General features: G+C 47.2%; 1 protein-coding gene across 5 annotated transcripts in view; it reads left to right on the top strand.

Annotated features, from left to right (window-relative positions):
• Positions 1-17,500, top strand: part of LOC133440533 (sodium bicarbonate cotransporter 3-like) — a 47,697-nt gene that overhangs the window by 17,362 nt on the left and 12,835 nt on the right. For all 5 annotated transcript variants that reach the window (XM_061717819.1, XM_061717817.1, XM_061717818.1 and 2 more), the window contains 8 exons: positions 1,019-1,106; positions 8,080-8,226; positions 9,461-9,564; positions 11,077-11,251; positions 13,561-13,694; positions 14,867-15,112; positions 15,442-15,547; positions 15,726-15,887. In XM_061717819.1, coding sequence (XP_061573803.1) covers positions 1,019-1,106; positions 8,080-8,226; positions 9,461-9,564; positions 11,077-11,251; positions 13,561-13,694; positions 14,867-15,112; positions 15,442-15,547; positions 15,726-15,887 — 1,162 coding nt within the window. The remainder of the gene's footprint in view (positions 1-1,018; positions 1,107-8,079; positions 8,227-9,460; positions 9,565-11,076; positions 11,252-13,560; positions 13,695-14,866; positions 15,113-15,441; positions 15,548-15,725; positions 15,888-17,500) is intronic.

The raw sequence follows: 17,500 nt of genomic DNA on the forward strand, positions 1-17,500 counted from the left end.
TATATTAAAACACACTTTTGTAAAACATTCCACTAGCCTACAATATCTAATCCTATCCCAGAGGACTGTCTCAGAAAATTAGAATATTGTGATAAAGTTCTTTATTTTCTGTAATGCAATTAAAAAAAAACAAAAATGTCATCCATTCTGGATTCATTACAAATCAACTGAAATATTGCAAGCCTTTTATTATTTTAATATTGCTGATTATGGTTTACAGTTTAAGATTAAGATTCCCAGAATATTCAAAATTTTTGAGATAGGATATTTGAGTTTTCTTAAGCTGTAAACCATGATTAGCAATATTAAAATAATAAAAGGCTTGCAATATTTCAGTTGATTTGTAATGAATCCAGAATGTATGACATTATAGTTTTTGTAATTGCATTACAGAAAATCACAATATTCTAATTTTCTGAGACAGTCCTGTAGATGATAGAATGATCCTCAGTTTATTTTTCTAGTTATGCCCATTTAATGTTTCATGTGGCCTATAGTTTCAAAACACAAACCTTTTGAACAATGAGAACAAGTAAAATAAAGCAATGGAATTCAAATTAAAATGACCATGTTAATTAAAATACTGTACCCCCTCCCTCCCCCAATTACAGAAGTCCAGTGCTCCTGGCTCAGAGAGGGTGACACCACCCACTCAGAAGCAGGAGTTTTTGCTGCTACAGTATTTTATTTAACATCGTGACTTTAATTTGAATGGCATTGCTTTATTTTACTTGTTCACACTGTTCTAAAGGTTTGAACATTTTAATATCCCATGCCAATTATTTATTTTATTTATTGTTGTTATTGTTCCCAAAGTCTGCTTTAAAATAAAGGAAAATATTGACATTGAGAGAGTTCCACCTTTTTACAAAAAGTATCGAAAAGTATCGAAAAGTATCGAAATACATATTGGTATCGGTATCGAAACAGCAATTTGGTATCGTGACAACCCTAGTGCTGACCCGGGTCTCCAGTAATTTCCCAGCATGCCTCAGTGCTGACCCGGGTTTCCCCCCAGGTTCCTGTTCCTGCTGCTTGGCCCCCTGGGAAAAGGACCGCAGTACCACGAGATCGGCCGCTCCATCGCCACGCTGATGTCGGACGAGGTGAGGGGGGGGGGGGGGGGGGGACCGGGACCGGAGGGGGGGGGAGGGGGGGGGGGGGGGTGATCCACTAGAGACTGGGGACTGGAGACTCCCAACTAGCGATTGGGGACTCCCCAATGGGGATTCGAGACTGGGGACTCCTCACTGAATAGAATAGAATAGAATCCTTTATTGTCACTGTAAACATTGTTTCCAACATCACTGAGTAAATCTGTTTAGCAGCTCCACACGACAGCAGAACTCAGCACGAATCAACACACAGAAACAACAAGAATAATAGTTAAATAAAATCACTTGTACAAAATTGTAATAAAAAAAATGACTGTACATGTAGTGCAAGACAAGAGATAAATACTTTCTAAAAAGTGGTTCAGTGTGTCGGGGAGGGTGCAGTCCGACGGTAGTGTCGGTGTGGTGCTGGTGTTGTAGCCGGTCAGGATCTTAATCCCCCGCCACAGGCCTCTAGAGATGTTGGTGTTAAAGTGGAAGCCTCTAGAGATGTTGGTGTTAAAGTGGAAGCCTCTACAGTTGTTGGTGTTAAAGTGGAAGCCTCTAGAGATGTTGGTGTTAAAGTGGAAGCCTCTACAGTTGTTGGTGTTAAAGTGGAAGCCTCTAGAGATGTTGGTGTTAAAGTGGAAGCCTCTAGAGATGTTGGTGTTAAAGTGGAAGCCTCTACAGTTGTTGGTGTTAAAGTGGAAGCCTCTAGAGATGTTGGTGTTAAAGTGGAAGCCTCTAGAGTTGGTGTTAAAGTGGAAGCCTCTAGAGATGTTGGTGTTAAAGTGGAAGCCTCTAGAGATGTTGGTGTTAAAGTGGAAGCCTCTAGAGTTGGTGTTAAAGTGGAAGCCTCTAGAGTTGGTGTTAAAGTGGAAGCCTCTACAGTTGTTGGTGTTAAAGTGGAAGCCTCTACAGTTGTTGGTGTTAAAGTGGAAGCCTCTACAGTTGTTGGTGTTAAAGTGGAAGCCTCTAGAGATGTTGGTGTTAAAGTGGAAGCCTCTACAGTTGTTGGTGTTAAAGTGGAAGCCTCTAGAGATGTTGGTGTTAAAGTGGAAGCCTCTAGAGATGTTGGTGTTAAAGTGGAAGCCTCTACAGTTGTTGGTGTTAAAGTGGAAGCCTCTACAGATGTTGGTGTTAAAGAAGAAGCCTCTACAGTTGTTGGTGTTAGAGATGTTGGTGTTAAAGTGGAAGCCTCTAGAGTTGTTGGTGTTAAAGTGGAAGCCTCTACAGTTGTTGGTGTTAAAGTGGAAGCCTCTAGAGATGTTGGTGTTAAAGTGGAAGCCTCTAGAGATGTTGGTGTTAAAGTGGAAGCCTCTACAGTTGTTGGTGTTAAGGTGGAAGTATCTAGAGATGTTGGTGTTAAAGTGGAAGCCTCTAGAGATGTTGGTGTTAAAGTGGAAGCCTCTACAGTTGTTGGTGTTAAAGTGGAAGCCTCTAGAGATGTTGGTGTTAAAGTGGAAGCCTCTACAGTTGTTGGTGTTAAGGTGGAAGTATCTAGAGATGTTGGTGTTAAAGTGGAAGCCTCTAGAGATGTTGGTGTTAAAGTGGAAGCCTCTACAGTTGTTGGTGTTAAAGTGGAAGCCTCTAGAGATGTTGGTGTTAAAGTGGAAGCCTCTAGAGATGTTGGTGTTAAAGTGGAAGACTCTAGAGATGTTGGTGTTAAAGTGGAAGCCTCTAGAGTTGTTGGTGTTAAAGTGGAAGCCTCTACAGTTGTTGGTGTTAAAGTGGAAGCCTCTACAGTTGTTGGTGTTAAAGTGGAAGCCTCTACAGTTGTTGGTGTTAAAGTGGAAGCCTCTACAGTTGTTGGTGTTAAAGTGGAAGCCTCTACAGTTGTTGGTGTTAAAGTGGAAGACTAGAGATGTTGGTGTTAAAGTGGAAGCCTCTACAGTTGTTGGTGTTAAAGTGGAAGCCTCTAGAGATGTTGGTGTTAAAGTGGAAGCCTCTACAGTTGTTGGTGTTAAAGTGGAAGCCTCTACAGTTGTTGGTGTTAAAGTGGAAGCCTCTACAGTTGGTGTTAAAGTGGAAGCCTCTAGAGATGTTGGTGTTAAAGTGGAAGCCTCTACAGTTGTTGGTGTTAAAGTGGAAGCCTCTACAGTTGTTGGTGTTAAAGTGGAAGCCTCTAGAGATGTTGGTGTTAAAGTGGAAGCCTCTACAGTTGTTGGTGTTAAAGTGGAAGCCTCTAGAGATGTTGGTGTTAAAGTGGAAGCCTCTACAGTTGTTGGTGTTAAAGTGGAAGCCTCTAGAGATGTTGGTGTTAAAGTGGAAGCCTCTAGAGATGTTGGTGTTAAAGTGGAAGCCTCTAGAGATGTTGGTGTTAAAGTGGAAGCCTCTAGAGATGTTGGTGTTAAAGTGGAAGCCTCTAGAGATGTTGGTGTTAAAGTGGAAGCCTCTACAGTTGTTGGTGTTAAAGTGGAAGCCTCTACAGTTGGTGTTAAAGTGGAAGCCTCTAGAGATGTTGGTGTTAAAGTGGAAGCCTCTAGAGATGTTGGTGTTAAAGTGGAAGCCTCTAGAGATGTTGGTGTTAAAGTGGAAGCCTCTAGAGATGTTGGTGTTAAAGTGGAAGCCTCTAGAGTTGTTGGTGTTAAAGTGGAAGCCTCTAGAGATGTTGGTGTTAAAGTGGAAGCCTCTAGAGTTGTTGGTGTTAAAGTGGAAGCCTCTAGAGTTGGTGTTAAAGTGGAAGCCTCTACAGTTGTTGGTGTTAAAGTGGAAGACTCTAGAGTTGTTGGTGTTAAAGTGGAAGCCTCTAGAGATGTTGGTGTTAAAGTGGAAGCCTCTAGAGATGTTGGTGTTAAAGTGGAAGCCTCTAGAGTTGTTGGTGTTAAAGTGGAAGCCTCTAGAGTTGGTGTTAAAGTGGAAGCCTCTACAGTTGTTGGTGTTAAAGTGGAAGACTCTAGAGTTGTTGGTGTTAAAGTGGAAGCCTCTACAGTGGTTGGTGTTAAAGTGGAAGCCTCTAGAGATGTTGGTGTTAAAGTGGAAGCCTCTACAGTTGTTGGTGTTAAAGTGGAAGCCTCTACAGTGGTTGGTGTTAAAGTGGAAGCCTCTAGAGATGTTGGTGTTAAAGTGGAAGCCTCTAGAGATGTTGTTGTTAAAGTGGAAGCCTCTAGAGATGTTGGTGTTAAAGTGGAAGCCTCTAGAGTTGGTGTTAAAGTGGAAGCCTCTAGAGATGTTGGTGTTAAAGTGGAAGCCTCTAGAGTTGTTGGTGTTAAAGTGGAAGCCTCTAGAGATGTTGGTGTTAAAGTGGAAGCCTCTAGAGTTGTTGGTGTTAAAGTGGAAGCCTCTACAGATGTTGGTGTTAAAGTGGAAGCCTCTAGAGATGTTGGTGTTAAAGTGGAAGCCTCTAGAGATGTTGGTGTTAAAGTGGAAGCCTCTACAGATGTTGGTGTTAAAGTGGAAGCCTCTAGAGTTGTTGGTGTTAAAGTGGAAGCCTCTAGAGATGTTGTTGATGTTAAAGTGGAAGCCTCTAGAGATGTTGGTGTTAAAGTGGAAGCCTCTACAGTTGTTGGTGTTAAAGTGGAAGCCTCTAGAGATGTTGGTGTTAAAGTGGAAGCCTCTAGAGATGTTGGTGTTAAAGTGGAAGCCTCTAGAGTTGGTGTTAAAGTGGAAGCCTCTAGAGTCGTTGGTGTTAAAGTGGAAGCCTCTAGAGTTGTTGGTGTTAAAGTGGAAGCCTCTAGAGATGTTGGTGTTAAAGTGGAAGCCTCTAGAGATGTTGGTGTTAAAGTGGAAGCCTCTAGAGATGTTGGTGTTAAAGTGGAAGCCTCTAGAGATGTTGTTGATGTTAAAGTGGAAGCCTCTAGAGATGTTGGTGTTAAAGTGGAAGCCTCTACAGTTGTTGGTGTTAAAGTGGAAGCCTCTAGAGATGTTGGTGTTAAAGTGGAAGCCTCTAGAGATGTTGTTGGTGTTAAAGTGGAAGCCTCTAGAGTTGGTGTTAAAGTGGAAGCCTCTAGAGTCGTTGGTGTTAAAGTGGAAGCCTCTAGAGTTGTTGGTGTTAAAGTGGAAGCCTCTAGAGATGTTGGTGTTAAAGTGGAAGCCTCTAGAGTTGTTGGTGTTAAAGTGGAAGCCTCTAGAGTTGTTGGTGTTAAAGTGGAAGCCTCTAGAGTTGGTGTTAAAGTGGAAGCCTCTAGAGATGTTGGTGTTAAAGTGGAAGCCTCTACAGTTGTTGGTGTTAAAGTGGAAGCCTCTACAGTTGTTGGTGTTAAAGTGGAAGCCTCTAGAGATGTTGGTGTTAAAGTGGAAGTATCTAGAGATGTTGGTGTTAAAGTGGAAGCCTCTACAGTTGTTGGTGTTAAAGTGGAAGCCTCTAGAGATGTTGGTGTTAAAGTGGAAGCCTCTAGAGTTGGTGTTAAAGTGGAAGCCTCTAGAGATGTTGGTGTTAAAGTGGAAGCCTCTACAGTTGTTGGTGTTAAAGTGGAAGCCTCTAGAGATGTTGGTGTTAAAGTGGAAGCCTCTAGAGTTGGTGTTAAAGTGGAAGCCTCTAGAGATGTTGGTGTTAAAGTGGAAGCCTCTAGAGATGTTGGTGTTAAAGTGGACGCCTCTAGAGATGTTGGTGTTAAAGTGGAAGCCTCTAGAGTTGTTGGTGTTAAAGTGGAAGCCTCTAGAGATGTTAATGTTAAAGTGGAAGCCTCTAGAGTTGTTGGTGTTAAAGTGGAAGCCTCTAGAGATGTTGGTGTTAAAGTGGAAGCCTCTAGAGATGTTGGTGTTAAAGTGGAAGCCTCTAGAGATGTTGGTGTTAAAGTGGAAGCCTCTAGAGTTGGTGTTAAAGTGGAAGCCTCTAGAGATGTTGGTGTTAAAGTGGAAGCCTCTACAGTTGTTGGTGTTAAAGTGGAAGCCTCTACATTTGTTGGTGTTAAAGTGGAAGCCTCTAGAGATGTTGGTGTTAAAGTGGAAGCCTCTAGAGATGTTGGTGTTAAAGTGGAAGCCTCTACACTTGTTGGTGTTAAAGTGGAAGCCTCTAGAGATGTTGGTGTTAAAGTGGAAGCCTCTAGAGATGTTGGTGTTAAAGTGGAAGCCTCTAGAGATGTTGGTGTTAAAGTGGAAGCCTCTAGAGATGTTGGTGTTAAAGTGGAAGCCTCTAGAGATGTTGGTGTTAAAGTGGAAGCCTCTAGAGATGTTGGTGTTAAAGTGGAAGCCTCTAGAGATGTTGGTGTTAAAGTGGAAGCCTCTAGAGATGTTGGTGTTAAAGTGGAAGCCTCTAGAGTTGTTGGTGTTAAAGTGGAAGCCTCTAGAGTTGTTGGTGTTAAAGTGGAAGCCTCTAGAGATGTTGGTGTTAAAGTGGAAGCCTCTAGAGATGTTGGTGTTAACATGGAAGCCTCTAGAGATGTTGGTGTTAAAGTGGAAGCCTCTACAGTGGTTGGTGTTAAAGTGGAAGCCTCTACAGTGGTTGGTGTTAAAGTGGAAGCCTCTAGAGATGTTGGTGTTAAAGTGGAAGCCTCTAGAGTTGTTGGTGTTAAAGTGGAAGCCTCTAGAGATGTTGGTGTTAACATGGAAGCCTCTAGAGATGTTGGTGTTAAAGTGGAAGCCTCTACAGTGGTTGGTGTTAAAGTGGAAGCCTCTACAGTGGTTGGTGTTAAAGTGGAAGCCTCTAGAGATGTTGGTGTTAAAGTGGAAGCCTCTAGAGTTGTTGGTGTTAAAGTGGAAGACTCTAGAGATGTTGGTGTTAAAGTGGAAGCCTCTACAGTCGTTGGTGTTAAAGTGGAAGCCTCTAGAGATGTTGGTGTTAAAGTGGAAGCCTCTAGAGTTGTTGGTGTTAAAGTGGAAGACTCTAGAGATGTTGGTGTTAAAGTGGAAGCCTCTAGAGATGTTGGTGTTAAAGTGGAAGCCTCTAGAGTTGTTGGTGTTAAAGTGGAAGCCTCTAGAGTTGTTGGTGTTAAAGTGGAAGCCTCTAGAGATGTTGGTGTTAAAGTGGAAGCCTCTACAGTTGTTGGTGTTAAAGTGGAAGCCTCTAGAGTTGTTGGTGTTAAAGTGGAAGCCTCTAGAGTTGTTGGTGTTAAAGTGGAAGCCTCTAGAGATGTTGGTGTTAACATGGAAGCCTCTAGAGTTGTTGGTGTTAAAGTGGAAGCCTCTAGAGATGTTGGTGTTAAAGTGGAAGCCTCTAGAGATGTTGGTGTTAAAGTGGAAGCCTCTAGAGATGTTGGTGTTAAAGTGGAAGCCTCTAGAGATGTTGGTGTTAAAGTGGAAGCCTCTACAGTTGTTGGTGTTAAAGTGGAAGCCTCTAAAGTTGTTGGTGTTAACGTGGAAGCCTCTAGAGATGTTGGTGTTAAAGTGGAAGCCTCTAGAGATGTTGGTGTTAAAGTGGAAGCCTCTAGAGATGTTGGTGTTTAAGTGGAAGCCTCTAGAGTTGTTGTTGGTGTTAAAGTGGAAGCCTCTACAGTTGTTGGTGTTAAAGTGGAAGCCTCTAAAGTTGTTGGTGTTAAAGTGGAAGCCCCTCCCCTCGCCCTTGAGCCATGGCTTCTGGTTGGGGAACACTTTAACCGCTTTAGTCTCTGTCACAGTGTCGGTGCAGAAACGTATATAGTCCAGTACTGCGGCTGTGTGAAGCCTGAATTATGGTTCTGCGTCAAAACGACGTCGTGCCTACGCCGTCACCGTGACGCCGTCGCCGTGACGCCGTCGTGAACCTTCGGACTTCTCCGTCACTCCATTTGTCCGCGGTGCAGTACCCCCCCGCGAGCGCTAATAACTTTTCCTGAATGGTTTATCCGACTTTTTCCGGTCAGAGTGAATCAAAGAGATGAGAACAACTATTGTGCAAAAAACCAAAACAAAAAAAATCACACATACACGAAGAAAAGAGGCTGTAAGTTCACGACTGCTTCAAACCGGAAACCGGAAATGCGTTGCTACCAAGTGAACCAATCACAGCCTTTCGTCTGCGTTTGGTCTGCGTTGCGGGTCTGCGTTTGTTGTTGCTGTGGACTGGGGACTCCCCACTAGGGTTCTCACCTGCCCCCCCCCCCCCCCCCCCCACGGGGACTCCCCGCAGGTCTTCCACGACGTGGCCTACAAGGCCAAGGACCGGCTGGACCTGCTGTCGGGCATCGACGAGTTCCTGGACCAGGTGACGGTCCTTCCCCCCGGGGAGTGGGACCCGAGCATCCGGATCGACCCGCCCAAGAGCGTCCCATCTCAGGTGAGAGTCCCCGCTAGCCGCTAACCTCCCCGCTAACCGCTAACCTCCCTGCTAACCGCTAACCCCCCGGGGAATGGGACCCGAGTATCCGGATCGACCCGCCCAAGAGCGTCCCGTCCCAGGTGAGAGTCCCCGCTAACCTCTCTGCTAACTGCTAAGCTAACCGCTAACCGCTAACATCCCCGCTAACCTCCCCGCTAACCGCTAACCTCCCCGCTAACCGCTAACCTCACCGCTAACCCCCCGCTAACCTCCCCGCTAACCGCTAACCTCCCTGCTAACTGCTAACCTCCCCGCTAACCGCTAACCTCCCTGCTAACCGCTAACCCCCCGGGGAATGGGACCCGAGTATCCGGATCGACCCGCCCAAGAGCGTCCCGTCCCAGGTGAGAGTCCCCGCTAACCGCTAATCCCCCCGCTAACCTCCCCGCTAACCGCTAACCTCCCCGCTAACCGCTAACCTCACCGCTAACCCCCCGCTAACCTCCCCGCTAACCGCTAACCTCCCTGCTAACCGCTAACCTCCCCGCTAACCGCTAACCTCCCCGCTAACCGCTAACCTCCCCACTAAGCGCTAACCTCCCCGCTAACCTCACCGCTAACCCCCCGCTAACCTCCCCGCTAACCGCTAACCTCCCTGCTAACCGCTAACCTTCCCGCTAACCGCTAACCTCCCCGCTAACCGCTAACCTCCCCACTAAGCGCTAACCTCCCCGCTAACCTCACCGCTAACCTCCCCGCTAACCTGCTAACCTCCCCGCTAACCGCTAACCTCCCCGCTAACCGCTAACCTCCCTGCTAACCCGCTAACCTCCCTACTAACCGCTAACCTCCCCGCTAACCTCACCGCTAACCCCCGCTAACCGCTAACCTCCCCGCTAACCGCTAACCTCCCTGCTAACCGCTAACCTCCCCGCTAACCGCTAACCTCACCGCTAACCCCCCGCTAACCTCCCCGCTAACCGCTAACCTCCCTGCTAACCGCTAACCTCCCCGCTAACCCACTAACCTCCCTGCTAACCCGCTAACCTCCCTGCTAACCGCTAACCTCCCCGCTAACCTCCCTGCTAACCTCCCCGCTAACCGCTAACCTCCCTGCTAACCCCCCGGGGAGTGGGACGCATCGACCCGCCAAAGAGCGTCCCGTCTCAGGTAAGAGTTAACCGCTCCCGGGTCAGAGGTTAACCTCCCCGGGTCTGGTGGGGTCAGAGGTTAACGTCCCCCCTCCCCACAGGAGAAGAGGAAGCTGCCGCCGCCCCCCAACGGCTCCGCCCCCGGACGGGAGGCGGGGCAGGAGGCCGGGCATGACCCCGGACCGGAGCTGCAGAGGACTGGCAGGTGAGTCCAGATTCTGGTTCTGGTTATCAGAATCAGAATCAGGTTTATTAAGTCAGCTTAGAAAACTGTTTTTGTCGTGAACTTCGCTCAGAGCTGCTCCTCAGCCAATGTCCTTGATGTTATCAGACGGCTCGGTCAGTTCTGAAACAGGTCCACAGATGTTCCTGAGAGGGGAGGGTTAGTGGGGGCAGAGCCACCTTGTTTACATTCCACCAGGGAGATTGTGACCAGAGCGATCGGCCAAAACCGCCCTGTCAAGGCCAGATTATAGAATCAACAATTATATTAAAAACAGACAGACTCAGTAATTTTCCGTCTGCCTTTAGTCTCTGGTTCATCAATGGCGACTCCAATCAGATGAATTTGTGATCAATTCCCGCCAAGCCGAGCTTCCAACTTCTCCAAGGTCTTTTCCATCTTACCAATGAGCTCAAAGACGCCGCCAGCCTGCGATTCTGTTCAAGAATCACATCCAGCTTACGGCTTTGCTCCCCCAGCGTTAAAGTCTGAGTGTTGATCACCTTGCTTGATCCTTCAGCCACGTCCGGCAGCTCTGAAAGAGCCAGAACAGCTGTCGACGACTTACGTGTTTGTCGGTAGACCAAGAATCCCCCTCCTTCAATTAGGAGAAATCCTGTTATCATAAATCCAATTATGAAGCATCTTCAACGTCCTCGACAGACAGAATCACCAAACACAACGGTTTCCAATGTTTCCAGGAATCCATTGTGTATCCAGTAAAAAACCTCCCATCGGGGCAGGAGGGCTCCCTTACCCCCTGACTTCTTGTCGCAAAAATGTGGTCAGTTGTGCTGAGAGACTTTTTTTCTCAAAACTTCGACTTTTTCTCAAAATTTCGACTTTTTTCTCAAAATGTAAACTTTTTTCTCGACTTTTTTCTTAAGATTTCGACTTTTTTCTCAAAATTTCGACTTTTTTTTCAAAATTTCGACTTTTTTCTCGACTCTTTTCTCAACATTTCAACTTTTTTCTCAAAATTTCGACTTTTTTCTCAAAATGTCAACTTTTTCTCAACTTTTTTCTTTTTCTTTTTATGAAGCATCTTCAACGTTCTCGACAGACAGAATCACCAAACACAACGGTTTCCAATGTTTCCAGGAATCCATTGTGTTTCCAGCAAAAAACATCCCATGGGGGCAGGAGGGCTCCCTTACCCCCTGATTTCTGGTTGTGCTGAGAGACCAGTTAATCAATTCCATGATTGTAGAGTTTGGGAGGAGTGAAAAGGAGAGACTCTGAAGACGAGACAGGACAAAAGCAGCAGCAGGGCAGGGCAGATAGGGAGGGAGAGGAGCAGAAAAAGCGTCCGCCTTCGTCGAGAGCCGGAAGAAGAGAGGTTCTGTTCTGGTTCTGTTCTGGTTCTGGTTCTGGTTCTGGTTCTGGTTCTGGTTCTGGTTTGGTCTGGTTCTGGTTCTGACCGGTTGTTCTGGTTCTGTTCCAGGTTCTTCGGGGGTCTGGTTCTGGTTCTGACTGGTTCTGGTTCTGTTGCAGGTTCTTCGGGGGTCTGGTCCAGGACGTGCGGAGAAAGACTCCTTCCCTGCTGAGCGACGTCCGCGACGGCGTCAGCCTGCAGTGTTTGGCGTCGGTGCTGTTCCTGTACTGCGCCTGCATGTCGCCCGTCATCACCTTCGGAGGCCTGCTGGGGGAGGCCACCCGGGGCAACATCGTAGGTGGGGGGGGCCACCCGGGGAAACATCGTAAGAGGGGGAGGCCACCCGGGGCAACATCGTAAGAGGGGGGGGCCACCCGGGGAAACATCGTAAGAGGGGGGGGCCACCCGGGGAAACATCGTAGGTGGGGGGGGCACCCGGGGAAACATCGTAAGAGGGGGAGGCCACGCGGGGAAACATCGTAAGAGGGGGGGGCCACCCGGGGCAACATCGTAAGAGGGGGGGGCCATCCGGGGAAACATCGTAAGAGGGGGGGGCCACCCGGGGAAACATCGTAGGTGGGGGGGGCACCCGGGGAAACATCGTAAGAGGGGGAGGCCACGCGGGGAAACATCGTAAGAGGGGGGGGCCACCCGGGGCAACATCGTAAGAGGGGGGGGCCATCCGGGGAAACATCGTAGGTGGGGGGGGAGGCCACCCGGGGCAACATCGTAAGAGGGGGGGGCCACCCGGGGCAACATCGTAAGAGGGGGGGGCCACCCGGGGAAACATCGTAGGTGGGGGGGGAGGCCACCCGGGGCAACATCGTAGGTGGGGGGGCGACCCAGGGCAACATCGTAAGAGAGGGGGCGACCCGGGGCAACATCGTAAGAGGGGGGGCCGGTGTGCTGCTCGATTCAAATCTGAGCTTCAAAAAACACATCAAGAAGAACAAAAACTATTAAATACTTTAGGAAGATTAGATCGACTCTGTTAAGATGTTTCTACATGATTTCATCTTCTCACACCTTACTGTATCACCTGCTGGGGACAGGCTAGGCTAGTGCTAGGCTAGGCTAGTGCTAGGCTAGTGCTGGGCTAGTGCTAGGCTAGGCTGGTGCTAGGCTAGTGCTAGGCTAAGCTAGTGCTAGGGTAGTGCTAGGCTAGGCTAGTGCTAGGCTAGTGCTAAGCTAGGCTAGTGCTAGGCTAGTGATAGGCTATTGCTAGGCTAGTGCTAGGCTAGTGCTAGGATAGTGCTAGGCTAGGCTAGTGCTGGGCTAGTGCTAGGCTAGGCTAGTGCTAGGCTATGCTAGTGCTAGTCTAGGCTAGTGCTAGGCTAGTACTAAGCTAGGCTAGTGCTAGGCTAGTGCTAGGCTAGTACTAAGCTAGGCTAGTGCTAGGCTAGTGCTAGGCTAGGCTAGTGCTAGGCTGGGCTAGTGCTAGGCTAGGATAGTGCTAGGCTAGTGCTAATCTAGACTAGTGCTAGACTAAGCTAGGCTAGGCTAGTCAAACAACAGTTGGGCCTTTAGAATCCCCTGACAGGTTCCAGGTTCCACCACTGGGATTTATTACAGAAGCACAATCTACTAACTTTTGAACATTTTACAATATTTTAAAATCTATGTACAGTTTCCACCTGTTTGAGCAAGTTTGTCTGTTAGCTTGGCTCTGTACGGTCCACTAGCATAGCTTTCGCTATTCAGCATCTGGACCGGCAGCTTCTCTGGTAAAGCTGTAAACAATGGAACAGCTAGCATAAGGCTAACTCTGGCGTAGGGCTGGGCGATATGGACCAAAAGTCATATCTCCATATTTTCTAGCTGAATGTTGATACTCGATGTATATCCATATTTTTTCTGTCTCATAATTGGGGTTTCCCCCAAAGCATTATAGCATAGCATCTCTGTTAGCATCTCTGTTAGCATCTCTGTTAGCTTCATTTTTTCTGATCAAACCCTTAAAAAAACAGTCAGTTTTAATACAAAGCCTCGTGCCAAATGTCACACAGGTTCCTTTATTAACAGAGGTCTGCACAATATCAACATGTATAAAACAAATGAAATAAAAATAAACTGCCTGCATATATAGAATAAAAATGCTTCTTGAATAAAATAAAACAAATATCCCTTTCCTGCATAACAATTAAATTAAAATACACTGTAATTAATACAATGTAGACAGTAACAGGCAGACTTTTCCACTGAGGTTGACAGTTGTGCAAATAACAAAACATTTGTGCAAATCTCAAATAAAACATTCAAGTCAATTTGTCACAAAATAAGTTATATCAAAATCAAAAATAAATAAATAAATAAAAAAAAAAAAAGATTTTTTTTTTTTTTAAATCAATATAAACGATATTGTCTCGTACCATATCGCGTTTGAAAATATATCTATATATATTAAAATCTCGATATATCGCCCTGCCCTACTCTGGCGGAATGTTTACATTTATATTTTTAATAGTCCCTCTCAAATAACATTTAAGTAAGCAAGTAAGGGGGGGGGCACCTAGGGCAACGTCGTAAGGACCTGGGGGGCCGCGAAGAACAGAACCGCCTGTACTGTTTTCAGTGGTTGAACCACCCCCCCCCTTCCTCCCCAGAGTGCCATCGAGTCCCTGCTGGGGGCGTCCCTCACCGGCGTCACCTACTCTCTCTTCTCCGGCCAGCCGCTCACCATCCTGGGCAGCACCGGCCCAGTTCTGGTCTTCGAGAAGATCCTGTTCCGCTTCTGCAGGTCAGTGACGCTAACCCGGTTTTATCAGAATTTAGAAGCAAAACACTTCCGGAAATCCAGTCCTGGATGTTCCTCAGACACGCTGAGGTTTAGCTAACGGTTCTGTTTCCTCAGCATAGACCAGGGGTCACCAACCTGGTGCCCGCGAAATTACATTCACAGTGATGTAAACTCAAAAACGAATACACAAAAATGTAAATAAAAAAAAAAAATATATATATATATATATATATATAAATCATGAAAAAAGTCAGGTCAGTCTAGTTTCATGACCAACCACAGCTCTGCTGAGACGAGCTCGTGAGCTGCAAAGCAAAGATGAGGAGACGGAAGCGGTTTCTACCGACAAAAACATGGCAGGAAAAAGGAAGAAAACTTATCATTTTCACAGTGAATTGGAGGGAGAGTTATTTTTTACTAACGTGAAAGAAAACTGTGTCTCTCATTTGCGACTTTGGCGATGGCTAAAGGCTGATTTCAGGTTCCGCGTTACACCAACGCAGAGCCTACGGCGTAGGGTACGCGGCGCCGCGTACCCTACGCCGTAGGCTGTGCGTCCATTTAACCAGAACCATAAATCAGGCTTAAGCGGCACAACGTGGAGAGACATTTCAGTAAATATCAAAAGATTTATTTTAAAAGGAGTCCATTTTTGTTAAATCTTACATGATTGATCATTTGTACAAACATGGTTCAGAGTTCATGATTTGATAAAAACTGTTAGTGGCTTGTGAAAATTGAAAAAGATTTCCTGCAAATTGTTGTGAAAGTGATGATTTGAAAATGAAACTTTTGGAAAGGTATATAAGAAATTAAATATTGCATGTTGAAATGTATCTGTTTCCTACCTTGTTTAATCATTCTGAATTATTATTTTTGATGAATCATTAACGATTAGTGTCTTCATTAATAATAATGTTAAATTAAAGGTAAACTGTGTAACTTTGTTATTTCAGCAGTGTTTTATCAAAGTGGTAGCCCTTTGCATCACTCAGTGCCCTTGAAGTAGCTCCCAGTTTCAAGAAGGTTGGTGACCCCTGGTTTAACCTGTCCCGTCCCCCAGCGAGTACCAGCTGTGCTACCTGGTTCTCTAAGGTTTAAACTGTCCCGTCCCCCAGCGAGTACCAGCTGTGCTACCTGGTTTTCTAAGGTTTAACTGTCCCTTCCCCCAGCGAGTACCAGCTGTGCTACCTGTCCCTGCGGACCAGCATCGGCCTGTGGACGGCCTTCCTGTGTCTGGTCCTGGTTGCCACGGACGCCAGCGCGCTGGTCTGCTACATCACCCGCTTCACCGAGGAGGCCTTCGCCGCGCTCATCTGCATCATCTTCATCTACGAGGCCCTGGAGAAGCTGCTGCACCTGGGGGAGCTGTTCCCCGTCAACCCGGGCCTGGACCTGGACAACCTCACCTTCTACACGTGAGTCCAGAACCAGAACCTGGACCAGGACCAGGTCTGTTACCCCCAGGGAGGACCGGAGAACCGGTCCTACCTGGGGGTAACAAACGACCTCCCAACGACCTCCCAACGACCTCCCAACGACCTCCCAACGACCTCCCAACGACCTCCCAACGACCTCCCACTTCCCAGGACTGTTACTCCCAGGTACAGGGCAGCTTCCCCAGGACAAATGAAAAATGAAAAGCGTGACTCTGGTTCCCGTCTCCAGGTGCCGGTCCTGGTCCTGGTTCTGGTTCTGGTTCCAGGTCTAAGTCTCTGGTAACTCTGGTTCTGGTTCCGGTCTGCAGGTGCCGCTGCTCGGTTCCCTCCAACGTCTCGGCCGACGTCCTGCAGGTCTGGAGGACGAAGAACGTGACGCCAGAATCCGTGGATTGGGAGACGCTGGACGTGAAGGTGGGACCGGTTCCCGTCTCCTGATCTGGGCCTCAGATACAGGAAAAATAATCCTCCGTCTCTCTCTCCATCCACCCCCCTGTCCCTCCGTCCCTCCATCCCTCTGTCCCCATGTCCCTCCCTCTCCCCTCCCTGTCCCCCTGTCCCTCCATCTCTCCTTCCCCCCGTCCCCCTGCAGAACTGCCTGGACCTCGGCGGGGTCTTCGTGGGTCCGGCCTGCGGTCCAGGAGGTCCCTACGTCCCCGACGTCCTCTATTGGTCCGTCATCCTCTTCTTCACCACCTTCTTCCTGTCCTCCTTCCTCAAGCAGTTCAAGACCCGGAGATACTTCCCCACCAAGGTCCGTCCCTCCGTCCCCCACAGGTCCCTCTGTCCCTCACAGGTCCCCCCGTCCCCCACAGGTCCCCCACAGGTCCCCCCGTCCCCACCAAGGCCCCGGCACAGTTCATCCAAGTGAGGGCCGCCGCCTTCGTGGCGCTCGCACCCGGCGACCGTGACAGGGGGGCTGATAAGAGGGGGGCCGGGGAAGGTGTTGAAAATGGGGGGGGTGTGGTTATCAGTAAGTGTGTTTGAGCAGTAAGTCTGTGAAAACTTCGCCCCATCCTTGATGTTATCAGACGGCCCGGTACAGTTCTGAAACAGGTCCACAGATGTTCCTGGGAGGGGAGGGCTAGTGGGGGCAGAGCCACCAGTTTACATTCCACCAGGGAGATTGTGACTGGGGCAGCGGGCCAAGCTGCCCTGTCAAGGCCAGATTATAGAATCAACAATGGTATTGAATGAAAGGAAACAGGCAGACTCCAGTAATTTTCCGTCTGCCTTCAGTCTCTGGTTCATCAATGGCGACTCCAATCAGACGAATTTGTGATCAATTCCCGCCAAGCCGATCTTCCAACTTCTCCAGGGTCTTATCCATCTTACCAATGAGCTCAAAGACGCCGCCAGCCTGCGATTCTGTTCAAGAATCACATCCAGCTTACGGCTTTGCTCCCCCAGCGTTAAAGTCTGAGTGTTGATCACCTTGCTTGATCCTTCAGCCACGTCCGGCAGCTCTGAAAGAGCCAGAACAGCTGTCGACGACTTACGCGTTTGTCGGTAGACCAGGAATCCCCCTCCTCCTATCAAGAGAAATCCTGCTATCAGAAGATAATTCCAAGAATCTGATTGGAATCTGATCTGGTTGTTAACTGTGGTATAATGATCTGATTGGTTGTTAACTGTGGTATAATGATCTGATTGGTTGTTAACTGTGGTATAATGATCTGATTGGTTGTTAACTGTGGTATAATGATCTGATTGGTTGTTAACTGTGGTATAATGATCTGATTGGTTGTTAACTGTGGTATAATGATCTGATTGGTTGTTAACTGTGGTATAATGATCTGATTGGTTGTTAACTGTGGTATAATGATCTGATTGGTTGTTAACTGTGGTATAATGATGTGATTGGTCGTTAACTGTGGTATAATGATCTGATTGGTTGTTAACTGTGGTATAATGATCTGATTGGTTGTTAACTGTGGTATAATGATCTGATTGGTTGTTAACTGTGCTATAATGATCTGATTGGTTGTTAACTGTGGTATAATGATCTGATTGGTTGTTAACTGTGGTATAATGATCTGATTGGTTATTAACTGTGGTATAATGATCTGATTGGTTGTTAACTGTGCTATAATGATCTGATTGGTTGTTAACTGTGGTATAATGATCTGATTGGTTGTTAACTGTGGTATAATGATCTGATTGGTTGTTAACTGTGCTATAATGAGTTTATACCACGGCTTCTATTCTAAAGTCTCATCACAGCAGATCATTCCACGTCAGGGAAGCAACAATGTTTCCATGACAACAACAACTGGTACAGATTTATGACGGTTACAACAGGTAGCAAAAAGCAGCTGGTGTTAAAGTTTATTTATAATAATTAATGAGGCATGTTGAGGGTAAACG

Source organism: Cololabis saira, chromosome 3 (genome assembly GCF_033807715.1).
Source record: "Cololabis saira isolate AMF1-May2022 chromosome 3, fColSai1.1, whole genome shotgun sequence".
Lineage (NCBI taxonomy): Eukaryota > Metazoa > Chordata > Actinopteri > Beloniformes > Belonidae > Cololabis > Cololabis saira.